Raw genomic sequence first — 25918 nt, 5'->3', positions numbered from 1 at the left:
GGGAAATTCGTCTTGCGGAACGACTCAAAAAACGGAAAACTCTTTCGTCTTGCGCGTTTTTCGTCTTGCGAGGCATTCGTCTTGCGAGGTACCACTGTACACAGAAAACTTCAGGCAGGTAGGGAATGGAGGTAATGAAATCTGAGGTGTACCCTTAAAAAAACCCCAAAACACAACCTTACTTCATATGTGGTAGACTTGTCCTAAGGTGAAAGACTTTTGGGAAAAGATTTATAATGAATTGAAAAAAATGTTGAAATATATATTTGTTAAGAAACCAGAGGCCTTTCTTCTTGGAATAATGGGTTTGGTATTGCCCAAGAAAGATGTTAGATTGTTTTTGTATGCCACAACTGCTGCTAGAATTTTGCTGGCCAAAAATTGGAAATCACAAGAAGTACCAACAGTAGAGGAATGGCAGATGAAGATGATGGATTTTTCAGAGCTAGCCAACCTGACCAGAAGAGTCCGCGACCAGAAGGAGGAGGAGTATCAAGAGGAATGGAGGAAATTTAAAGAATATTTAGTTATATATGCTAAGATAATTTAAACAGAATTACTTGCGAGTACCAAATTGGCCTAGGATTTAAATATGTGATGTTATAGAATACTATGGATAAAAGTCAAAATGAAAAGAAAGAAAGATGTCAATAGGACTATGTAAATTTTATGTGAAATTAGTTTTGGAAAACTGCTACAATGATTTATAGGGAAACTCAGCCAGGGAGATTTCAGGAAGTCACTTAACAATGCTAACAAAAGTGGATTTTCTACAGTTAGGATATATGCTTGTTTGTTTGCTTGTTTTTTGATGTTTTCTTTTTACGTTTGTTGATATGTCTGTTTTAAACTTGGAAAACTAATAAAAAAATTTGGGGGGGGAAACAAACACAACCTTACTTTGCACATTTACTCTAATTTAGTGAGTAATGGGTGGTGAGAAGGCACTGAAGTCCCCCGCCCCCCCAATTATTGGAAATTTAAGCAGAAAATGCCAGCTGCAGAGAGGGAAAAGCAAACAGGACTCATCTCCATCACCTCTGCCACCTTTGGTTCTCGTCTCTCCTCACAGCAGGCGTTCCATCAGGCTACCAGCTTCCCTCCCAGCTGGTCATGAGAAGAACCGTAATGTTCAAGAACAGGTGCCTGAGCTTCCCCCATCCTCTTCCCTCCCCATCCCTTTTTCCTTGCATGCCGTGTCCTTTCCATTCTAAGCAATCTCTAGCTGCCGATATTGTGTTTCTGAGCGGGTTTTCAACTAAAGAGCCCATCAATATGCTTCAAACAAAATTATTTGCATTCATTAGTTTGTACTTGGCTCTCTGGCCTCAGATATTCCAGCAGGCCTTGCACTCTTTGAGCTATGAGGTCAGGAACTTGGCACCTTTAAAGCCGCCCAGAGTGGCTGGCGGGGTATAAATAATTTATTATTATTATTATTATTATTATTATTATTATTATTAAAGAGGAGGTTCTTAAGAAGCTGAACAGTATTTTTAATCTGTCTTACGATTATTAGTATTATTAGGGAAGTTTTTAATATTTAATGCTGTATTGTTTTTAACACTCGATTGGGAGACACCCAGAGTGGCTGGGGAAACTCAGCCAGATGGGCGGGGTAAAGGTAAAGGTAAAAGTACCCCTGCCCGTACGGGCCAGTCGTGACCGACTCTGGGGTTGCGCGCCCATCTCGCTGAAGAGGCCGGGGGCCAGCGCTGTCCGAAAACATTTCCGGGTCACGTGGCCAGCGTGACGAAGCTGCTCTGGCGAGCCAGCGCAGCACACGGAAACACCGTTTACCTTCCCTCTATAAAGCAGTACCTATTTATCTACTTGCACTTAGGGGTGCTTTCGAATTGCTAGGTGGGCAGGAGCTGGGACCGGACGACGGGAGCTCACCCCGCCACAGGGATTTGAACCGCCGACCATACGATTGGCAAGTCCTAGGCGCTGAGGTTTTACCCACAGCGCCACCATGGGCGGGGTATAAATAATAAATTATTATTATTATTATTACTATTACTATTATTATTATTAACTTTTGCATGTTTTAAAAAAGGGCTGGAAATCTTCCTTGATTTTACTGTTTTATCTTTCATAAACTGCTTTAGTTTGTGTTTTGTTTTGTTTTTCAAATCAAGCAGTGTATAAATTTTATTATATTTTATGCCATGGCCATTTGGGCTGTTTTTTCCCCGCTCCAGAAATTTATGATGCCAGTCACACGGAGGCAGAGCCCTTTCCCAACAGGAAGGGCACCCAAACAAAATATACATGGTTACCTATTATGCACAAAAAAAGACAGCTAGGTGATCACAGCCACATTACCGAGTATCGTGCAAGGAAGTAGGGGCACCATCCTTTCTGGCGACCAAAGGCCTTCAAGTCGTCGAGATTGTACACGCCGTATGGGAGAGGCACCAGCCGGCCGTGGGCATCAAATTCCTGCCAAAGAAGGGAAAAGCACATGGTGAGCTGCAGTTTGAATCACAGGCTTGGCAGGGACCCTCGAGGCCCAGCTATTCTTTTTGGCACCTGCTAAAAACATCACTTTCTAAGACGAGATGCTTAGAAAGTTGATGTCAGTTCTATCATATAGAATAAGAGAACAAGAAGAATACAGTGGTGCCCCGCAAGACGAACGCCTCGCAAGACGGAAAACCCGCTAGACGAAAGGGTTTTCAGTTTTGGAGGCGCTTCGCAAAACGAATTTCCCTATGGGCTTGCTTCGCAAGACAAAAATGTCTTGCGAGTTCCTGCGGGGGTTTTTCCCTTTCGCCCCCCCCTTTTCCTAAGCCCTAAGCCGCTTATCAGCTGATCCGCTAAAAGCCGCTAAACCACTAATAGCGCTAATCCGCTAAGGTGTCAATGGGCTGGCTTCGCAAAACGAAAAAACCGCTATACGAAGAGCCTCACGGTACAGATTAATTTCGTCTTGCGAGGCACCACTGTATACTGTGGCATTAATACGGAGCCCCCGGTCGTCTCACGGACTATTAACCCGTACACCACTAATCCGCTGCCACCAACCAGGCCCTCCCTGGTAAAATCACTTCAGTCTCAGTCAGGTTCTCAATTAATAAAGAAGAGTGTATTTTATTTCAGACACAATCAAACTTTTACGGCATTCCAAACGTTGTTGCTCTTTACTTTCTTATTTTCCTCTCTCTATCTCTTCTACCTCCCCACACTCAAGAACCCACTGCTCTGTCTCTCTATTACCAACTGCCTTTCCCAACCAGACAACCCACTAAAACCGATCAACTACCCACCAACAACTCCCAACGAACTCCTCCCAGAACTTGTTTTATAGTCTCATTCACTCCAGCCCCCTGGGTCCTGACTGTGCAACCTGTTCAACTACAGTGGTGCCTCGCAAGACGAAATTAATCAGTTCCGCGAGTCTCTTCGTCTTGTGGTTTCTTCGTCTTGCGAAGCACGGCTATTAGCGGCTTAGCGGCTTAGCAGCTATTAGCGGCTTAGCGGCTATTAATGGCTTATCAGCTATTAACGGCTATTAACGGCTTAGCGGCTTTAAGAAAAAGGAAACAAACTCGCAAGAACTCGCAAGACGTTTTGTCTTGCGAAGCAAGCCCATAGGGAAATTCGTCTTGCGGAACGACTCAAAAAACGGAAAACTCTTTTGTCTTGCGCGTTTTTCGTCTTGCGAGGCATTCATCTTGCGAGTTACCACTGTATTTCTCCTCCAGCAGTCTCTCATATATGTTAACGTCACACATACGTCTAGAGAAAATTGGAAAATGTGTATTGATACAACTGTGTACAGCTGAAAACGCTGGCAGTGTTGAGATAAATTCAACAGTGTAAATAAGTTATGGTGGATCTAATAGGTAAAGGGACAACTGGACAGTTAAATCCAGACAAAGTTGACTCTGGGGTTGCGGCGCTCATCTCGTTTTCAGGCCGAGGGAGCCAACGTACAGCTTCCGGGTCATGTGGCCAGCATGACTAAGCCACTTCTGGCAAACTAGAGCAGCGCACAGAAACACCGTTTACCTTCCCACCGAAGCGGTACCTATTTATCTACTTGCACTTTGAAGTGCTTTCGAACTGTTTGGTTGGCAGGAGCTGGGACTGAGCAACGGGAGCTCACCCCATCGCGGGGATTCGAACCACAAACCTTCTGATCGGCAAGTCCTAGGCTCTGTGGTTTAACCCACAGCGCCACCCACGTCCCATAATCAGTCATACCAACAGGCTGAAAAACAATTTCTATCCGTGGGCTGTTAGGCTGCTGAACAGAAAAGAATATAGTGCAACTGACTTTCGGGGTGGGTGTGTTGTGCGACAAGCACAGACTGCAATGAGATTGGGCGTTTGGGGTGGGAGAGAGGCTCGGTTAATTTCATTGTACACAGGTTGTACATTGACAATAAAGGTATTATTATTATTATTATTATTATTATTATTATCATCAGGCATAGTTAAAGCTATGGTTTTCCCAGTAGGGATGTATGGAAGTGAGAGCTGGACCATAAAGAAGGCTGATTGCTGAAGAATGGATGCTTTTGAATTCTGGTGCTGGAGGAGACTCTTGAGAGTCCCATGGACTGCAAGAAGATCAAACCTCTCCATTCTGAAGGAAATCAGCCCTGAGTGCTCACTGGAAGGACAGATCCTGAAGCTCAGGCTCCAAGACTTTGGCAACCTCAGGAGAAGGGAAGACTCCCTGGAAAAGACCCTGATGTTGGGAAAGATGGAGGCCCCAAGGAGAAGGGGACAACAGAGGACGAGATGGTGGGACAGTGTTCTCGAAGCTACGAACATGAGTTTGACCAAACTGCGGGAGGCAGTGGAAGACAGGAGGGCCTGGCGTGCTCTGGTCCAGGGGGTCACGAAGAGGCGGACACAACTAAACAACAAAAATCAGGCATCCCCAACTTTTGGCCCTCCTGATGTTTTGGACTACAATTCCCATCATCCCTGACCACTGGTCCTGTTAGCTAGGGATCATGGGAGTTGTAGGCCAAAACATCTGGAGGGCCGCAGGTTGGGGACGCCTACTCTAAAAGAAACAGCGATTATTATCGCGATACCTCAAAGAAGCGGCAAGAGGGGACGCTGCTGTCTTGCTGCTGCTGAGCCCGGACGTAGGAAGCAGTCAGGCTGAAGCATTTCCCGTCCACCTCCTTCCCGAAGCGAAAGGCGCTCACCTGCAGGGAGGAATAACGATTATTAGAATTGTAGAGCTGGCAGAGACCCCAAGGGTGATGGACTACAGCTCCCATCACCTCCAGCACCCACAGTTGGTGCCAGGTTGGGATAAGGGCCCCCCACAGCAAGTGGGTGAGCACAGAGGGGCTGACCCCAAGGTGTCTGAACGCCCTGAAAGGCAGCAACGTGGGTGACTCCCAAGTAAGCCCATTGGGCAGAACGGCGCTAATCAAAACAACGGGCAAACCTCCGGGTGGATGCAGAGGTTCTTCCTGGAGCTGAGCGCCAAGCCCAGGAAGGGCAGCTTGTCTCCTGTCTGCTTCTCGTGGAAATCCAGGAGTTTGCGCAGTTCCTCGATGACCTGGAGGAAAAGCACAGCAGTCGCGCCAAAGACTCCTTGGTCCTCTCTCTCTCTCTCTGCGAGCCACGGAGGATGGAGGCAAGTCGAGGGGTCAGGGACAGAGGCGCGGGCTGGACTCCAGCTCCCATCATTCTCCAACTTCTCACTCTCAGCACTCCTCAGAACTAACCACACCACACTAACAGTCTGCAGCACACACCAGTGTTATAGGTAAAGGGGACCCCTGACCATTAGGTCCAGTCGTGACTGACTCTGGGGTTGCGGCGCCCATCTTGCTTTATTGGCCAAGGGAGCCGGCGTACAGCTTCCGGGTCATGTGGCCAGCATGACTGAGCCGCTTCTGGCGAACCAGAGCAGCGCACGGAAATGCCGTTTACCTTCCCGCCGGAGTGGTACCTATTTATCTACTTGCGCTTTGACGTGCTTTCAAACTGCTAGGTTGGCAGGAGCAGGGACCGAGCAATGGGAGCTCACCCCGTCGCGGGGATTTGAACCGCCGACCTTCTGATCGGCAAGCCCTAGGCTCTATGGTTTAACCCACAGCGCCACCCGCGTCCCTATCAGTGTTATAGGTCATGCCTATATAAGGAACTCAGCCAATCACTTGCTTGTTGCTGGGTTTCCTTATTTCTGGGCAGATTCCTTTCATGTTCTGTATTCCCACGCTGTGGAGATTCTAACTGCAAACTTGCTAACTTGCCTGCAGATCATGGATTCCAACAAACCATGTCCCAGTTACCTTTTCAATCTCTGGCACCGTTCGGGAGCAGTAAATGAGCTTGGTCACTTCCAGGGGATGAGCCTGAGGAGAAAAAGGGAAAACGGGTTTACTTAGAAAGAGCTTTTTGGGTGGGTGGGTGGACATCGGCCAAAAGAGGTGCCCAATTGACAGGAGGGGATGCGGAAGAGTGGCCAGTCACACGGGGGGGGGGCAGGGTCCAGAAAGCAGTATATTTTATCTTTTTTAAAAAATCATTTTTATTGATTTTCCATAAAAACAGCCAATCAACATATCCGCATTATAATCCAATTAAAAACAATAAACTAAAATAAAAAATTACCAAATTATAGTCCAAATTGTAATTATTAATTTTTCCGGGCTCCCCATAGTCTGGACCTCTGAAGCATATCTCCAAATCTTCATTGCTGCCTCTTCTCGTTGCTTTCATATTTTCCGCCTTCTGATTTAAAGTTCTCCGTCCCTGGCTATGAGATTCTCAGTCATGTCAAAAATCATATATCCTTTCATCCATCGAATACAGCTTTATTTGTAAATATATATAGCAATGTATTTTATCTTGCATTTTTAAAACACTTGCTTTTATTATACTGGATTAACGTAAATCATCTTCGTTACAATGCAGGCCACAAAGGAATTGACTAAATTTAGCTGCTGGCCACATGACCAGGAAAAACTGTCTGTGGACAAAGGCCAGCTCCCTCGGCCAGTAAAGCGAGATGAGCGCCGCAACCCCAGAGTCGTCCGTGACTGGACTTAACTGTCAGGGGTCCTTTACTTTTTTTTTAATAGGAAGCCAGGTTCTTTCACTTTAAAAAACAGTAATTTCTGCTTAAACGGAAAGCACAAACCAGTACATCCAACACCCCGTTTTAAAGGATAGATCTATTTTTTTATTTTATTGTACTACTAGGGGATTGACTTTGGTGCCCAGTTTGATAGAGAGAAGTTGGCTTCCTATCTAGACACTTGTGTTCTTCAGGGATACACAGAAAATAAATCATAAGGACACGGGAATGGGGGAATATTTTAAATTCATATGTGTATTTAATCTCAAGAACTCTTGAGGTGTTGTTGTTGTTTAGTCGTTTAGTCGTGTCTGCCTCTTTGTGACCCCCTGGACCAGAGCACACCAGGCACTCCTGTCTTCCACTGCCTCTTGCAGTTTGGTCAGGCTCATGTTTGTAGCTTTGAGAACACTGTCCCACCATCTCGTCCTCTGTCGTCCCCTTCTCCTTGTGCCCTCCATCTTTTCCAACATCAGGGTCTTTCCCAGGGAGTCTTCTCTTCTCATGAGGTGGCCAAAGTATTGGAGCCTCAGCTTCAGGATCTATCCTTCCAGTGAGCACTCAGGGCTGATTTCCTTCAGAATGGAGAGGTTTGCTCTTCTTGCAGTCCATGGGACTCTCAAGAGTCTCCTCCAGCACCAGAATTCAAAAACTCTTGAGGTAGGCTAGACCAAACTGAGGGAGGCAGTGGAAGACAGGAGTGCCTGGCATGCTCTGGTCCATGGGGTCACGAAGAGTCGGACATGACTAAACAACTAAACAACAACAAGACTGAGAGGCAGTCTAACCACTGGCTCTAACCACTGGCTCTCTTATTGATGTTTCTGCAGACAAAGTACTATGAATGGAAGGCCGCAGAACCGGTGCCCCCCTCCCCAATGTTGCTGGACTCCCATCAGCCCAAATGGCCAATGGTTCTGGTGATCAAGGGAGCTGTAGTCCAGCTGGAATAATACTTCATCTTTATGTAGCTCCTTGGGGTGTTCAAAGTGTTTCACGTTCTCCCGGCGATCGTTACATCAAGCCTGCAAGGTAGGCCAGGTGTCGTTATCTGCAAGAGGGGCTGACAGCAGAATAAGCCAGGCCACCTTTACGGAAGCCGAGGCAAGGCGACTCACCCGTTGGTAGGCCACGATCAGAGACAGGAGGGAGATTGTCTTCCCGGTGCCTGATGGCATTTCCAGAACGCCATGACCCTAGCGGAGAAACAGAGAGAGACGGTATGAATTAGCGGCAATACTGCAATGCGGCTTACGTCAAATCTCAAAGTGGAAAAAGTATGCATTCGCGCAATTTAAAACAGGCTGTTCTCCATTCGATCATTGCGATGCTGGTGATGTAAAAGCTTTGCTATCAAGTCTAGACTCTAGACCAGGGGTCAGCAAAAATTTTCAGCAGGGGGCCGGTCCACTGTCCCTCAGACCTTGTGGGGGCCAGAATATATGGGGGGGGCAGAGAATGAATTCCTATGCCCCACAAATAACCCAGAGGTGCATTTTAAAATAAAAGGACACATTCTACTCATGTAAAAACACACTGATTCCCGGACAGTGCATGGGCTGGATTGAGAAGGTGATTGGGCCAGATCTGGCCCCCAGGCCTTAGTTTGCCTACCCATGCTCTGGACGCCTGTTGATGAAACCTAGAACAGCATCAACTATTTTTTGCTGGTACATCACATTATTCCACCTCACCTCTTGAAACAAGAAACTGATTCGCACTGAGGTCAAGCGCAGCAACACCCTCCTCCTCCTCCTAAACCGGCACCCCAAACAAACCCAGCCTCTGGTCAAACCTTGGCATCCAATGTCCTCTTCAGCTCCAGCATGTAAGAATACTGCTCCGGGTAGATGTAATCATAGGGGAAATAAACAAGGAGTCCATCTATGTTCAGCCTGAAGGAAGGGAAAGCGAGAGAGGCATCAGAAAATTGTCCTGGGAAAAGAATTGCCCATAAGGAGGTGCTTGACTCAAAGCCAAGCTCCTAGTCCTTAGGTTTTGAACTGCCAGTCAGTGTAGGCAGTACTGAGGGGACCATAGGAATTCTAAGGTCTTATATATATATAAATGTACATAAACGCACAAGGCAAACACACATAAGTATATAAACTACGTGTCTGAAATAGTACAGGAGAACAACCCAGAAGCCATTTTGACTCTCCCAAATTGACCTCAAATATTTCTCTGCAAGGAGGAAGGAAATGGGAAAAGCTTTCTAGTCTTTGGACTGTGGGGACTTACACCTCCCTGTATGACAATAAAGATATTATTATTATTATTATTATTATTATTATTAAATACAGTCTGGCAAGTATCTGTTAAGATGAGCACACTAACAAGATGCGAAAGAGATTAAGGAACTAAGGATTTACACGCTTCCACGGCGCTTGCACAGACGCCGAAAATCACATCTGCGGAGATGCCGAAAATCACACCTGCGGAGACGCCGAAAATTGCGGGCATGCTCGGAGGGATGCAGACAGGAGATAAGCAACACACTCAAATTTCTGCTGGGGACCACCTCTTTCTGTGATGCATGTATGATGTTTTGGGGGGTGGTCTTGAGCTACCGGGTGGGCAATTTCAAAAGTCTATATAAGATCTTGCACACCAATGTTCTGGGTTCCTCTTCTCCCTCTCTGCATGTGGTGGTGGGAACCCTGTTGAAACAGTTTTAAAAAGATTGGGCTTACTAGCTGCTTTGCTTCTCAATATTCTCTGGTTGACCTCTGTTATTTTCTCCTACCAATAGAGAACCCATGTAAGGACTCTATATGGGCTCTTAAGATACTCCATACAGGGGTGTCGAAACTTTTTTCAAAGAGGGCCAGACCAATCATCAAAAGTGAACATGCATGAGGGCCGACCATTTCAATTTTTCAAATTGAAGTTGTTCAGCTTTTTTTTTTTTTACAATTTACCCCAAAGTTGCTGAGCTTTTTTTAGGACTGAAGTTGCTACAGACCAGCTCCTATCTAATCATATGTTTCTCCGAAGAATCATGAAGACTGGAATCTTAGCTCGTTTTAAGGGAAAAACAGGCAGGGAAAAACAGGCAGCCCTGCTTAGGGAAGCTTTTAATGTTTAATAGGTTATTGTATTTTAATGTTTTGTTGGAAGCCGCCCAGAGTGGCTGGGGGGACCCAGCCAGATGGGTGGGGTATAAATAATAAATAATAATAATAATTAATGGGCCACAGCTCAGGGGGGCGGCATCCGCTTCGCATGCAGGCGGTGTCCCAGGTTCAGTCCCCGCAGGCAGCATCTCCCCTGGCTGAAACCCTCGCAAGCCACTGCTGCCAGTCAGTGTTGGGAATATTGAGGTAGATGGACCCGGTGGTCTGACTTGGCGGCTTCCCTAAAATCCTGGACAGAGTTATGGAATGAATGCATGGGAAAGGGGGGGGCTGCATGCAAATATATGGGGGTGCATGTTTCTCTGGCTGGTGGAAAAGGGTTGCTTTTGCACACCCCATAAAAAAATGTCCCCCCAAAATATTGCACCCACAGAGTGTGGAATTAGTCATGTCAATGACCACAGCAAATGCCCCCCTTTAACCCAAGCAATGATTTCCAAACGCCTCCAAGTATTTCCCCGCCCACTCAACGCCCCCCCCCCCAGAATAGCCCCTCTTTTTAATAATGCCCACTTAGTCTATATCTGTCCCCAATAACACTCCCCCCTCCCTGTTGCCCTAGTAGTATTTCCCAGGTCTCCCCTCCCCCCCACTCACTTCATGGTCTCTCCCAGCCTCCAATCCCATTGGCCGCTGCAGCTGCTCACGTCGGTCCACTCTAGGTAAGCTTTTTCTTCTTCTGCGCATGCCTTCCCCGCTGCGCTCTATTGGTCAGAAGGACCCGTCGGGTCGCGCTTCTGGTTGGCTAAGATGAATAAAGCTCCGCCCCGCAGTCAAGTAAACACTTACCGCCTACCCCAAAGGGAGTTCGGCTGCGCTGTGAAAAGGCATCGTAAGCCGCTCGAGACCTAATCGTACGTACCGGTTGAAGGCTGAAGTAGTCGAGCCCAGAAATAGGGATGGCTTTGGTTGGAGGGATGCTAAAAACCATGAATAATAAAGCTTGCTTGCTTGCTTCTTTCATTGATGGATGGATGGATGGATGGATGGATGGATGGATGGATGGATGGATGGATTGCATTTATAGTGTCCCAACTTTCCCGCAAGGTTCTCTTCCTCCCTATTTTATCCTCGCACAATAATAATAATAATAATAATAATAATTTATTATTTGTACCCCGCCCATCTGGCTGGGTTTCCCCAGCCACTCTGAGCGGCTTCCAACAGAGATGAAAAATACACTAAAATGTCACATATTAAAAACTTCCCTGAACAGGGCTGCCTTCAGATGTTTTCTGAATGTTAGGTAGTTGTCCATCACCTTGACATCCGATGGGAGGGCATTCCACAGGGCGGGCGCCACCACCGAGAAGGCCCTCTGCCTGGTTCCCTGCAACTTGGCCTCTCGCAGTGAGGGAACCGCCAGAAGGCCCTCGGAGCTGGACCTCAGTGTCCGGGCAGAATGATGGGGGTGGAGACGCTCCTTCAGATAGCCCTGTAGGTTAGGCTTGAGGCTGGGCAGGGTGCAAGGCAGGGCTAAAAGAAAAAACTGCTCCTTTTCTCTTATGGGGTATCCAAGAGCCCGTGCTGCTTCTTCTGCGATCCCTCGTAGCCGAGTAAGATGGTCTTCCATAAACACGGCCTCAACAGTGCATCTGTAAGTGACTGTGGAGGCCAATTCTGGACCCACAGGTCCTTCCACAGTGGGGACTGTTGTAACGTGGGGTTTGTGATTTCAGCTCTCTTGACATAATATGCTGGAGACAGTTCTCTCTTTTTTATATATATATATATAAATATTTATTGAGATTTTTTTTTAAATACAAAATGCAAAAATGATAAACAATATAACATAAATCATAACACATTTTTCAAAACTTCTTTGGACTCCCTCACGTCTCCCACTCCCACTTACATCATTATGACCTTTTTCCAGCAATTTATCATCTTGTTTACATTCTTAAATCTCGTTCAATTAATTTAATCTAATAATTCTCCAAAAAATTTATATTTTCCTCAATCTCGCTTATCGTCAAATTCAAATCTAATTCAATGGTAGGCAATTATTTATGATCTAGCATCCTTCTTAGTCTTCTACCAAATTACAATACTTTTGTAAATAAATCTTGAATTTCTTCCAATCTTCTTCAACCCTCTCTTCTCCCAGGTCTCGAATTCTACCAGTCATCTCGGCCAGTGGAGACAGTTCTCTAGTAACACTTCTTTATTAAAGCAAACAAGACTCAGACTTGAGGAGGGGAGAGCTACATTTATAGGGACAGGGAACAAGCTAGAAAGGATACATTTTGGAGGGAACAATATCAGACAATCACAGTCCTGCCTTTTGGAGGAAACCAATAAGACAGAGGATCCAAATACAGCAGCTTAAATGAACCAATAGTAGCTGTACCCTCTGGAACCAAAAGGCAGTTACTTTACCCTAATGCAATACAGACAATAATAATACAGATATAAAATCCTTTGACTCAATACACAACAGGGACATTGGTTTCCAGGCAGGAGTTGATCACGGTGTGGATTTGCCAAGCGTGCCTTCCTCTTAACACGTTTCTCCCTTGCATCCTGAGTTCGAGTGTCTTCAAAGCCCAGGACACCTTTAGTCAAGGCTGTTCTCCAACTGGAGCGCTCGCAGGCCAGTGTTTTCCAGTTGTCAGTGTTTATACTACATTTTTTCAGATTTGCCTTGAGAGAGTCTTTAAACCTCTTTTGTTGACCACCAGCATTTTAAGTTCAGAGTACAGTGGTACCTCGGGTTACATACGCTTCAGGTTACATAAACTTCAGGTTACAGACTCCGCTAACCCGGAAATAGTGCTTCAGGTTAAGAACTTTGCTTCAGGATGAGAACAGAAATCATGCTCCGGTGGTGCGGCGGCGGCAGGAGGCCCCATTAGCTAAAGTGGTGCTTCAGGTTAAGAACAGTTGGTGTTTATACTACATTTTAAAAAGCAGAGACATCACCTTGCCAACAAAGGTCCGTATAGTTAAAGCCATGGTTTTCCCAGTAGTGATGTATGGAAGTGAGAGCTGGACCATCATGAAGGCTGATCACTGAAGAATTGAAGCTTTTGAATTCTGGTGCTGGAGGAGACTCTTGAGAGTCCCATGGACTGCAAGAAGATCGAAGCTCTCCATTCTGAAGGAAATCAGCCCTGAGTGCTCACTGGAAGGACAGATCATGAAGCTGAGGCTCCAAGACTTTGGCCATCTCATGAGAAGAGAGGACTCCCTGGAAAAGACCCTGATGTTGGGAAAGATGGAGGGCCCAAGGAGAAGGGGACGACAGAGGACGAGATGGTGGTGAGGCATCTAATCATAAGCCTGCATTTTTATTAAAGCTTATATGTTTGATCAGGGCCTGTATCTTAAAAAGCTTAATGATTTTCAAATATTTTATGCCAGGCAGAAGACCAGTTGCCTAAAAACCTTGGCAAGATATTTTTTACTCCTAGACAAGGGGCCCCCTGATTTATAGCAGAAAACAATTCTCAAAGTCGTAAAAAGGGAATTACAGGCTGACAGCCAAGGTTACACTGACCCTACAAATTAAGGGTGGATAAATAGTAAAATGAGCCATATCTTCTTCCTAAGGTTAAGAAGGTCAAGAGCAGTGAAAAAGCATCTAGCTGGCAGAAAGAGAACATTTTTGGGAAGACTTTTCTAAAGCTGTTTGTTTCTTAAACTAAGATCCTTTTAAGATTTCTTTTCCTTGTAAAAGGTTGTTTATGTATTAAATATATTAGTTTAAATATAATTATGCAAAGGATTTAAGAAATGCTAGATTCTTATTTCATATAGTTGTAAGAGTTGTAACTATCCTGAAATTAAGTCAGCCACCAGCCAAGCCCCTTGCCAGACAGAAGATGCCAATCGAGCACTCCTGATATATGGTTGTCAGGCCTTTTGTTTAGAAACCTTCAAATGAAGGAGATCTCTCAATGTTGATGTGAACTCAATCCTTGACATATGCATAAGATAAAAATTCAAGATTAATTATCTGTTTTGGAAGGCAATAGGGCAAGGAGGGCAAGAGGTGAGCTGGTAATTAAGATTCCTTGTTGAGACACATGTAAGATATATTACTACTTATTTGTCATTTATAGATAAAAGAATATATAGCTTTTTATTTTCCATAAAAGGCAAGAGGAAATGGGTGTATCTTTTGTGATTGGTTCTAGCAAACAGCCAATAGGAATTTCAACCAGGCTGATTGGACAGAGGCAGCCACAGGAGGAGCAAGGGGGGGCTGGATTAAGGAAATATAAGTGCTGGCCAGAATGGCAGGAGGCCAGGCCAGAGCTTGGTAACCATATACCACTGTGCCTCATATTTATTTGTCTGACAAATAAATTACTATTTTAATTTCTCTATTGCTGCGTTGAATATTTCATTCCAGCTAAGCGTTAACCACAAGCAGGGTGCTACAGTGGGACAGTGTTCTCGAAGCTACAAACATGAGCCTGACCAAACTGCGGGAGGCAGTGGAAGACAGGAGTGCCTGGCGTGCTCTGGTCCAGGGGGTCACGAAGGGTCGGACATGACTAAACGACTAAACAACAACAAATACTACATTTTTAAAGATTTGCCTTGAGAGAGTCATTAAACCTCTGTTGACCACCAGCATTATGCTTTCCATTTTAAAGTTTGGAATAGAGTACAGTCATACCTTTGGTTACAGACGCTTCAGTTTCTTTTTTTTGGGTTATGGACCAGCTGAAACCCGGAAGTACTGGAACGGGTTACTTCCAGGTTTCTGCGGTCGTGCATGCGCAGAAGCACTAAATCACACTTTGCACATGCGCAGAAGTGCCGAATTGCAACCCGCACGTGCAGAGACGCGCCACTGCGGGTTGCGAATGCTGCGGGTTGTGAACGTGCATCCCACACAGATCACGTTCACAACCCGGGTGTACACTGTAGTTGCTTTGGAAGATGATCATCAGGTAGCCGCACAATGCATAGAGTCCTTAAGTGGGTTCCCTATCGGTAGGAGAAAATAACAGAGGCCAACCAAAGTATGTTGAGTAGCAAAGCAGCTCGTAAGCCTGATCTTTATTAAACTGTTGCAACAGGGTGTTCACTCATCACATGCAGGAGGGAGGAGGAACCCTGAACAATGATGTGCAAGCTCTTAAATAGACTTTTGAAATTGGCACCCTCTAGCTCAAGGCCAAACCCCAATGCATCATACATACATCACAGAAGGGGTGGTCTACTGCAGAAATCTTGTCTGCCAGGATACCTGATAATGGTCAATGACTGCTTTTACCTGGGCATTCTTTTGTGATGGTAAATACAGTGGTACCTCGGGTTACAAACACTTCAGATTACAAACTCGACCTCCGGAACGAATTAAGTTTGTAACCCGAGGTACCACTGTACTCAGTTCCTGAATCCAGGTCACAGGCTCACCCTATTCATACACAGATACGCCCTTAAGACGGGATTTGTGAGCAAAGAGACAACGGGGAGGCTTTTCCCATTTCCTTCCTCCTTACAGAGAAATATTTGAGATCAATTTGGGAGAGTCAAAATGGCTTCCCGATTGTTCTCCTGTACTATTTCAGACACATGGTTTACATACTTATGTACCTGCTTGTCTTGTACATTTATGAACATTTAACTGATATATTTGAGACCTTAAATTCTTATAACATGGAGAATGGCAATAAGGCCCAAAAGGGGTATAAATAAATATACAATGATATATGTGGATCTGGGGGTGAACAGGTCCCCCACCATTTCCCCAGTCCCCCCCCCCCCAGGCCTCCACACCTTTAATTTCTACAGACCCATTCGTGAATGTGGTGCTTTGCGAAATTGAGAATAACCGGTTTGGCAAACCTGTAGCCCGTGGGGGCTTGCAAGCTCAAACTAGACCCAGGGAACCAAAGAAGGAAAGGCCTGGGAAGGGAGGGGTAAAGGATAAAAAGATTTCCCAACCACAGACTCTCGGAATGAGCACCTCCAGCAGCAACAGCCCTTTGCAATCCTCAGTAAGGCTGTGGGTTTCTGGTCTGGCCGCAGTGACGCACGCCTTAGTCATCCCATTTGGACTACTGCAATGTGCTGTGCTTGGGGCTATCCTTTGAAAAGCACGCAGGGATCTCAACTGGCCCAAAGAACTGCAGACACATTGCTGGTTATAGGGAGCATAGGGAGAGACCGGAATAGTTAAATGGTTCAATTAAGTTGTCTTGAAGAGAAGCTGCTAAGTGGAAAGAAAACGAGGCCATATCTGACGGGTTCAAAAAGGAGTGAGCAAGCAGTGTTTCAGGAGATGGAAATGATATAAGAAAAAAACTGCTCTTTTCCCCTTATGGGGTACCCAAGAGCCCATATAGAGTCCTCTTTTTAGGTTCTCTATCGGTAGGAGAAAATAACAGAGGCCAACCAGAGAATACTGAGAAGCAAAGCAGCTAGTAAGCCTGATATTTATTAACTGTTGCAACAGGGTGCTTCCGCACACGCAGGAGAGATGAGGAGGACCCAGAGCCATGCATGCAAGCCTATATATAGACATTTTAAATTGCCCACCCTGGAGTCCAAGACCACCCTCAGAAACATCATACATACATCACAGAAAAGGCGGTCTACAACAGAAATCTGAGTGCATTGTTTATCTCCTGTCTGGCAAGTTACCTGATTGCATTATCTGGGTTTCGGACATTCTTTTGTTGTTATAACTACTTAATTCCTGAATCTAGGTCACAGGTCACAGGCTCACACCCTGTTCATATCTTGTATCTGAAGAAGTGTGCATGCACACGAAAGCTCATACCAATAACAAACTTAGTTGGTCTCTAAGGTGCTACTGGAAGGAATTTTTTTATTTTATATCTTGAATGTGCCCTTAAGACAGGATTTGTGAGGGCAGGTTTGTGAGGAAAGAGACCAAGGGGAGGTTTCCCACTTTGACCTCGCAGAGAAATATTTGAGGTCAATTTGTTCAGGGCCTTTTCTGTGTGGTTTCAGACATGTGGTTTATATATACAGTTATGAACATTTAATTTTTTTATATATGATCTTAAAATTCTTATAACAGAAATCATGCTGTACTGTATTTCAAGGCGAATTGCAGGTCAAGCACTTATTCATAGCTGATGGTGTAAATTAGGGTAGGAACAAGGGGAACTAACTGTGCATGTTTCTGTCTAACCTGAATCTGTTAAAGGCAGCTTCCGTTAGGGCCAAAAGAGAACAGTAAATTAGCTGGGGTGCATAGCTGTCAAGCGTCCCTTATTTGGCGGGACAGTCCCTTATCCCAGCGCCGTGTCCCGCTGCTGTCCCTTATTGATGATGTCCCTTAAATTTCCCGGGTTTCAAAGGAAGCAGCTCCTCTCCCTCCCTCACTCTCTGCCGGCCAGGGAGGAGGGAGGCTCCAACTGTGTTGCTTGGCTGCGTTGCTCACCCAATAAGGAGTCTCAGAACGACTGGGGGGTGGAGCTTGCATGCCTTGTGCCAATCAAATCGGCCGCATTGCCTGGGGACTCGCCTTTGCTCAGCGCTTCCCAGCGGAGAGGTGACGGTGGGTTTCCTTGCTGCATCCCCTTTGCTGGGTTGCTGTGCTGTGGGAACCACCGCTTGAGGCTTCGTTTGGCTGCTGGTTGACTAAAATCCCTTCTTTTGGCTGCTGATCCCTTATTTTCGAGGCTGCTGGTCCCTTATTTTCAAATCTGTAAGTTGACAGCTATGCTGGGGTGTGCGCACAAAATCCACCCTCCTCCCCACCCCAATTCCTCCACAATTCAACAGAGGCACTTGTCCGATAAATGGAAGCAACGCATCAATGATCCAGTTAGTCCACATTTATTATTATTTTTTAAAACATACTTTTTAGATATAAGCAATTACAAATACATCATCAACAGAAAAGTAATCCCCCTCGCCAAAGAGTGTGGCTCCAGTTTTATGCCTAATACAATATCCATTACACGCTACAGGTGCAAAAACAGGAAGCGAGAGTAATTCCAGGGGGTCCCTGTGCATTTCTGGAGGGCAGAATCAATGCATGATCGATTGTACATGGTGAATGACCATGTTGCATTAAAAGGAGTGCCTTTTCCCCATTTGAGGTTCTCGTAGCAAAGTGGTAAATTTGTTCATAAGTATTAAGTTCCAAATTTATGTGATCCAGTTCCTAGATAAGAGAGTTTAGTATCTGGGATATTTCCAATGATTCCAATTCTCCCTTTTTCCCCTAGGCTTAGAGTAAACTCTTTTGCTTTGTGTGCATTTCTGTTTCGTTTCAAGCTCCCGTGGTAGTATTTCTTGTAGTAATTTGAGCGTTAATGTTACTTTTCTCCTTTTCAATGCCACATTTTTTACTAATACAGATTCCATGGACAAAAGCTTCAAACGTGTCTCAGATTATTGCTAGGGTTTGCCCTCCCATTTAATGAAAAAGGAGTGGACTCTCCTTGAGGAGTTTTTCCCTTTGTGGTTTTTCTTTGTTTCTGTTACCTAATTTCCCGTGGGTCACGTTGAAAAATTGTCTTGACAGGGGCAAGATCAGAGAGGCCCATCCCTTGGAAATATTTAATTGTGTAGCCTTGCATGACTTTTATTTCTAGCAGACGTGCATGGAGAACCCCTGAGATCCGGGTTAGCTATTCTCCAAGAATCGAAAGAATATATTCACAAAATATTAAAGAAGGATTACGAGGAATCTGTCTTGGAGCAGTCCAATTTTTAATAGTTAGCTCTATGTTTTCCCAGCCAGTGTCCTTGATAGAAGCACAAACCCAAAATTCTCCCCCTGCAAATAGAGGAATCTTTTTACAGCAGTTGCATGGAGGAGCCTATGTCTGGGCTGGGGGTGCAACATTCCAAGGCTATAATATCCAGGGGATACAGAACACTGGCTTCATATCTGTTAACCCACCACCTCCAAGTACTCCATACTTTTCATTCGTTTTAAAATGCCACCCCTGGCTGCGGTTTGAGCGATCTGCTCGGCTAGAGGTGGAGGGGATTGTCCCTCTTACGGCGGCTGACCGGCCTTAGCAGAATAAGTAATGGTAAAGGGACCCCTGACCATTAGGTCCAGTCGTGACTGACTCTGGGGTTGCGGTGCTCATCTCGCTTTACTGGCCGAGGGAGCCGGCGTACAGCTTCCGGGTCATGTGGCCAGCATGACTTAAGCCACTTCTGGTGAACCAGAGCAGCGCACGGAAACGCCGTTTACCTTCCCGCCGGAGTGGTACCTATTTATCTACTTGCACTTTGACGTGTTTTCGAACTGCTAGGTTGGCAGGAGCTGGGACCGAGCAACGGGAGCTCACCCCGTCGCGGGGATTCGAACCGCCAACCTTCCGATCGGCAAGCCCAAGGCTCAGTGGTTTAGACCACTGCGCCACCCGCGTCCCTCCTTGGCAGAATAACAGCCCACAAAATAAGGTAGGGAGGGCGTGGGGCAGCTTGCCCAAGGAGGGTGAGTGTCAGGTGTGATGGGAAGACTTTAGGAGTGGGAAAAGGCAGAGCAAAACAGAGCTTCTGCAATTGAGCCGGGGTTTCCTCTGCAGTCGGAAGGGAGGCAGCCCAGCTCTGGAGCAGAGACCACGCTTGACATGAATTAAGTCTTGGGTTCAAACCGGGGCCTTTCCAGCTAGGAAAATCAGGGAGCTAGCAGCAGGAAAGGCATCTCTCTGCCAGAGAGACAGCTGCCAGTCCGTGTAGGCCACATTGGGCTAGATGGAGCTGTGTAGAAGGCAACACCCTCTTGGTGAGGCAAACTCGCCAAGGCACAAGCTCCCTGGTGGCTCCCATTTGTGCAAAAGTCAAAAGGGCAGAAAGCAGTGGATTTTGCCCAGGCCACGGTCCCATCCTGCGGAGCCCTCCTCCTGGGCAGAGAGGGAGCTCTCCTCGAGGATCCCATTGAAACTGCGAGTCCCAGGAGATTCGTGGAGGGAGAACCGCAGCTGAGCAACGATTGTAGAAATGAGAGGGGGAAGCAGCTGCCATTGCTCAAGTTCTCATGCCGAGGCCCAAAGGAAGCTGTTGGCGACGTGGCCGGAGCTGGGAGCAGAGAGGTCAGCTGGTGGTGGACGTGTCCAGAGAGGCAAGGAAGCCAAGGGGATGGAGAAAGGGTCAGGCATATGCTCAGGGTAGGAGCTGGGAGGGAGGGATGGGGGCAATCTCTTTGAGAGGCAACGCCTGCTCCAGCAGTGGTTGAATTTATGGGAAGGATTCCCCAGAGGTGCACTATGTACCCCTTGGGCAAATCAATTAGTCACCCCAGCATCTGAATTTTCGTTTGGATGAATGGGGCAAAAACCTTCCAGCCGCTGGAGCTAGAATCCTAAGTGGTGGGGGCTTTCCTTCCTTGGAGATTGGGATTCTTATCCACCAGGGATTCCTCAGCTGAGGGGGTTGGGCTAGATGCCTCTCAGGGACTCCCTTAAAGGTAAAGGGATCCCTGACTGTTAGGTCCAGTCGCGGACGACTCCGGGGTTGTGGCGCTCATCTCGCTTTACTGGCCGAGCTTCCGGGTCATGTGGCCAGCATGACTAAGACGCTTCTGGCGAACCACAGCAGCGCAACGCTGTTCACCTTCCCGCTGGAGCGGTACTTATTTATCTACTTGCACTTTGACGTGCTTTCGAACTGCTAGGTTGGCAGGAGCAGGGACTGAACAACGGGAGCTCACCCCGTCGCGGGGATTCGAACCGCCGACTTTGATCAACAAGTCCTAGGCTCTGTGGTTTAACCCACAGCGCCACCCGCGTCCCAGGGACTCCCTTATAACACTACAATTCTATACAAAACAATAAAAAAATACCATAGCTGTCAACTTTCAGATTTGAAAATAAGGGATCAGCAGCCTCAAAAATAAGGGATCAGCAGGCTCACCTGTCCCAGGGACAGTCTATGGGATATCTAACAATCCGGGATAGCAGCAGGAAGCAGCGGGAAATGGCGCTGGGATAAGGGAATTCTCCGCAAAAAAAGGGAAGGTTGACAGCTATGAAATACTATCACCCTTCCTAACGTCATGGCAGGTCCTTAACGGAAGCAGGAGGAGAGGAAGGCAGATAGTAAAAAACAAACAAAAAAAAATTAGGTCAGACCCTCTCCTTTTAGGCATGCTTTTCCAGACACACACACACACACACACACAGAGCGAGAGAGCCAAGGATTCGCCATCTTCTCATGTCTCTCCCTTCCCTCCACCAATACAGCGCATCTGAGGATGCCAGACAGCCACCCTCCTGAGGCAGGCAAGGCGATTCATCCGCACTGTGAAGCTGTTCTTCGGGATCCTGTCCAGGCACATTCCTCAGGTTCCTCCTGGGATGGCAGCGACGGGGTTCCTCCCTCCAAAACGTCACGCTTTCCTCTGCTGCGGCCTCACCCTGGGGAAGAGCTGCGGAGGAGAGAAGCACAGGTGGGTTGCGTATTTTGGAACGGAGCAAGCCCAGCAAGGCAGAGAAACCAGCACGCCAGGCTGGATCCTGGTGGCCGCAGGAAGCTCATCGCTGGTTAACAACGTAAGCAGAGGCTCACCCAGGTGCTTTTACGCAGCAGCTAGACTGGTGACTGGGAGCAGCCGCCGAGACCACATAACACCAGTCCAGTCCTGAGAGATCTGCATTGGCTCCCAGTACGTTTCCGAGCACAATTCAAAGTGTTGGTGCTGACCTTTAAAGCCCTAAACGGCCTCAAAGGCCCAGTATACCTGAAGGAGCATCTCTACCCCCATCGTTCAGCCTGGACACTGTGGTCCAGCGCCAAGGGCCTTCTGGCAGTTCCCTCCCTGCGATAATTGAGGTTACAGGTAACCAGGCACAGGGCCTTCTCGGTGGTGGCACCCACCCTATGGAACACCCTCCCATCAGAAGTCAAGGAAATAAACAACTATCTGACGTTTAGAAGACATCTGAAGGCAGCCCTGTTTAAGGAGGTTTTTAATGTTTGATGTTTTATCATGTTTTTAATATTTGGTTGGGCGTCCCCCAGAGTGGCTGGGAAACTCACCCAGATGGGTGGGGTATATTATTATTATTATTATTATTATTATTATTATTAAGCATAAACAAAGGACCCTCGCACATGTGTGTGTCTTTTAAAAATTATTTTTCTTTTTGACAAAGTAATAATCCTAAATAAATAAGAATAACTATTGTAACTTTCCAGCCTCCCAGATTTTCAACGCCTCTTGCGATGGTTTGACCCCTTTCTGTTTTAACAGTACAAATTCTACAAACACTTTCCATATCTCCTCAAAATCATTTCTCCTGCATATTCCCCGTCTTACCTTAATGGCACATGTTAATTTATCGTTAACAGCTAAATCCCACACCTCTTTATTACATTCTTCCATTTTATATTCTGCATGCCCGTTCCAATTGCTAGCTATAATAATTCGTGCAGCTGTCAACATATTTGTGAACGAGTCTTCGTAGCCTGCAAACCTCCCATCGCATCCTCGCACGTGTCTTGAACACTCACCCCGAAGTAGTTCTTGGGCACGTAGCCCTCCTGGCCGTAGAGAGATGCCCACCACCAATCTGTTTCGTCGGGGTTGTCGTGGCGCAAAACGGTGACCGGCTCGCCCTCGCGGAAAGACAGCTCGTCGCTGAACTCGGCGCTATAATCCCACAAGGCGTAGACCACCCCATTGTTCATCAGGCCCATGTTCTGCTCAACATCTGCAAAGAGGAATGGGGAGCCCCCCAAAATGTGGATCAACATTCATTCAAAACTCATGACTTCACTGCTGCCCACCATCTGAATCCTAGAATTGTAGTGTCGGGTGCTCTGCTTCTAGGGAGGAAAGCAATGACAAACCTAGGCAGCATCTTAAAAATCAGAGACATCACCTTGCCAACAAAGGTCCATGTAGTTAAAGCTATAGATTTCCCAGTAGTGATGTATGGAAGTGAGAGCTGGACCCTAAAGAAGGCTAATTGCCAAAGAATGGATGTTTTTGAATTATGGTGCTGGAGGAGACTCTTGAGAGTCCCATGGACTGCAAGAAGATCAAACCTCTCCATTCTGAAGGAAATCAGCCCTGAGTGCTCACTGGAAGGACAGATCCTGAAGCTGAGGCTCCAAGACTTTGGCCACCTCATGAGAAGAGAAGACTCCCTGGAAAAGACCCTGATGTTGGGAAAGATGGAGGGCACAAGGAGAAGGGGGCGACAGAGGACAAGATGGTGGGACAGTGTTCTGGAAGCTATGAACAGGAGTCTGACCAAACTGCAGGAGGCAGTGGAAGACAGGAGTGCCTGGCGTGCTCTGGTCCAGGGGGTCACGAAGAGTCGGACACGACTAAACAACAACAACAATATGCTCTGCCAGGCACCCTCAAACTACAATTCCCATCATCCCTGACCACTGGTGCTATTAGCTAGGGATGATGGGAGTTGTAGTCCCAAAACAGCTGGAGGGCCGAATTTGGGGTGCCTGCTTCCAAACACCACTTGCTGGAAACCGGGGTGAGTAGAGAATTGCCCTTGTGCTCAGGGGTCCTGTTTGAGAGTTTCCACTTTGGGGGAACCTCATTGGCCACTGAGAGAAGAGGACATTAGAGCAGATGGGCCTGATCCAGCAGACATGCTCTTGGTATGTCCGCATGGAACCTCCAGGTCCAGGAGCAGTCTATCCAGATCCCCAGGTTCTTAGGGGTATTTGGCCACCGTGAGGGCAGGAGGCTGGACTAGGTGGGCCCCCTTTGGCCTGATCCAACAGCTTCTCCCCACAGCTCAGAGACCCATAGCCCGTTTGTTTGTTTTGCCCCGTCTGGGAAAAATCGCCAGACTAAATTTGCAGCTGCGATATGTATAATTTAGGACATGGAAATGTTTTGCAGCTGTGTGGCACAGGACTTTCCGGTGCATCCACACAGAAACATATCATTTTACTTCAGCTTGCTTGTGGAAACAGCTCAGAGGCAGTGAAAGAAGGAAAGCAACAGGAAGAAGAAGAGTTTGGATTTGATATCCCGCTTTATCACTACCCGAAGGAGTCTCAAAGCAGCTAACATTCTCCTTTCCCTTCCTCCCCCACAACAAACACTCTGTGAGGTGAGTGGGGCTGAGAGACTTCACAGAAGTGTGACTGGCCCAAGGTCACCCAGCAGCTGCATGTGGAGGAGCGGAGACGCGAACCCGGTTCACCAGATTACAAATCTACCGCTCTTAACCACTACACCACACTGGAACTATTAGAAATGACTATCAAAAGCAGCAGAGATATGAGATGATCAAAGCCCACCCCTGAACTCAAAGCATGGGAAGCCCCAGCAAAAGATTTATAATTCGGCAGAATATTTGGATTACCTATATGAAATGTCTATGTATAATTTTCCATTCTGAAGGAAATCAGCCCTGAGTGCTCACTGGAAGGACAGATCCTGAAGCTGAGGCTCCAGGACTTGGGCCACCTCATGAGAAGAGAAGACTCCCTGGAAAAGACCCTGATGTTGGGAAAGATGGAGGGCAGAAGGAGGAGGGGAAGACAGAGGACGAGATGGTTGGACAGTGTTCTCGAAGCTACCAGCATGAGTTTGACCAAACTGCGGGAGGCAGTGGAAGACAGAAGTGCCTGGCGTGCTCTGGTCCAGGGGGTCACGAAGAGTCGGACATGACTAAACGACTAAACAACAATATGTATAATTTGGAATATTTAATGTGATTTGAGTGGATTGTTAAAATGGAACATTTAATACAAGTTACTATTATTTTATTTTTTTAAAAAGGACTTCCTTGTGCTTTTCCCATGTGCCCTCCTGCCGCTTCACCTGCCAGGTAGCTGAAGCAGTCGCTGTAGCCCTCACGGTACGGGTCGCACTTCTCAATGGCCATGCTGCCGTCGCTGAAAGTGGTGGCGAAAATGGCCGCTCCGTGCTTGACCAGGGCTACGCAGATGGCCGTGTCGTTGCAGGAGGCAGCGCAGTGCAGAGGTGTCCTGGGAAAGAGGGGGGGGGGTGGAAAAACACCCAAGCTCAGTTAAGGTGTGTGTGTGTGCCCTGTTCGTGGCGGACGGGTGTGGGGGACTCCCTGGTCCTGAATGGGGTAACTGTGCCCCTGAAGAACCAGGTGCGCAGCCTGGGAGTCATTTTGGACTCACAGCTCTCCATGGAGGTGCAGGTTAATTCTGTGTCCAGGGTGGCTGTCTACCAGCTCCACCTGGTACGCAGGATGAGGCCCTATCTGCCCACGCACTGTCTCGCCAGAGTGGTGCATGCTCTGGTTATCTCTCGCTTTGACTACTGCACTGTGCTCTACGTGGGGCTACCTTTGAAGGTGAGCCGGAATCTACAATTAATCCAGAATGCGGCAGCTAGACTGGTGACTGGGAGCAGCCGCCGAGACCACATAACACTGGTCCTGAAAGACCTACACTGGCTCCCAGTACGTTTCCGAGCACAATTCAAAGTGTTGGTGCTGACCTTTCAAGCCCTAAACAGCCTTGGTCCTGTATACCTGAAGGAGCGTCTCCACCCCCATCGTTCAGCCGGACACTGAGGTCCAGTGCCAAGGGCCTTCTGGCAGTTCCCTCATTACAAGAAGCGAGGTTACAGGGAACCAGGCAGAGGGCCTTCTCAGTAGTGGCGCCCGCCCTGTGGAACACCCTCCCTTCAGATGTGAAGGAAATAAGCAGCTATCCTATCTTTAAAAGACATCTGAAGGCAGCCCTGTTTAGGGAAGTTTTTAATATTTAATGCTGTACTGTTTTTAACATTTGATTGGGAGCCGCCCAGAGTGGCTGGGGAAACTCAGCCAGATGGGCGGGGTATAAATAATAATAATAT

The 25918-nt window shown here is 47.0% G+C and overlaps 2 protein-coding genes across 3 annotated transcripts in view; both read right to left on the bottom strand.

The window, feature by feature from the left end:
* Positions 1-10953, bottom strand: part of ERCC2 (ERCC excision repair 2, TFIIH core complex helicase subunit) — a 35068-nt gene extending 24115 nt beyond the window's left edge. Inside the window, exons 1-7 of the mRNA XM_079985416.1 lie at positions 10798-10953; positions 8859-8958; positions 8182-8259; positions 6276-6338; positions 5423-5536; positions 5058-5174; positions 2329-2445 (exon numbers count right to left, since the gene is read on the bottom strand). Coding sequence (XP_079841542.1) covers positions 2329-2445; positions 5058-5174; positions 5423-5536; positions 6276-6338; positions 8182-8259; positions 8859-8958; positions 10798-10802 — 594 coding nt within the window. The 5' untranslated portion in view covers positions 10803-10953. The remainder of the gene's footprint in view (positions 1-2328; positions 2446-5057; positions 5175-5422; positions 5537-6275; positions 6339-8181; positions 8260-8858; positions 8959-10797) is intronic.
* A 7001-nt stretch (positions 10954-17954) lies between these two features.
* Positions 17955-25918, bottom strand: part of PPP1R13L (protein phosphatase 1 regulatory subunit 13 like) — a gene marked incomplete at its 5' end in the record, with an annotated part of 53334 nt that continues 45370 nt past the window's right edge. Inside the window, 4 exons of one of the 2 annotated variants that reach the window (XM_079985352.1) lie at positions 17955-19860; positions 19897-21526; positions 22612-22811; positions 24905-25071. In XM_079985352.1, coding sequence (XP_079841478.1) covers positions 21488-21526; positions 22612-22811; positions 24905-25071 — 406 coding nt within the window. In that variant the 3' untranslated portion in view covers positions 17955-19860; positions 19897-21487. Of the gene's footprint in view, positions 21527-22611; positions 22812-24904; positions 25072-25918 lie in introns of both variants that reach the window. The other variant, XM_079985351.1, reaches the window with a different exon arrangement.

This window comes from Podarcis cretensis (assembly GCF_951804945.1).
Source record: "Podarcis cretensis genome assembly, chromosome: 8".
NCBI classification, from domain to species: domain Eukaryota; kingdom Metazoa; phylum Chordata; class Lepidosauria; order Squamata; family Lacertidae; genus Podarcis; species Podarcis cretensis.
This window is presented reverse-complemented; position numbering and strand designations above follow the sequence as displayed.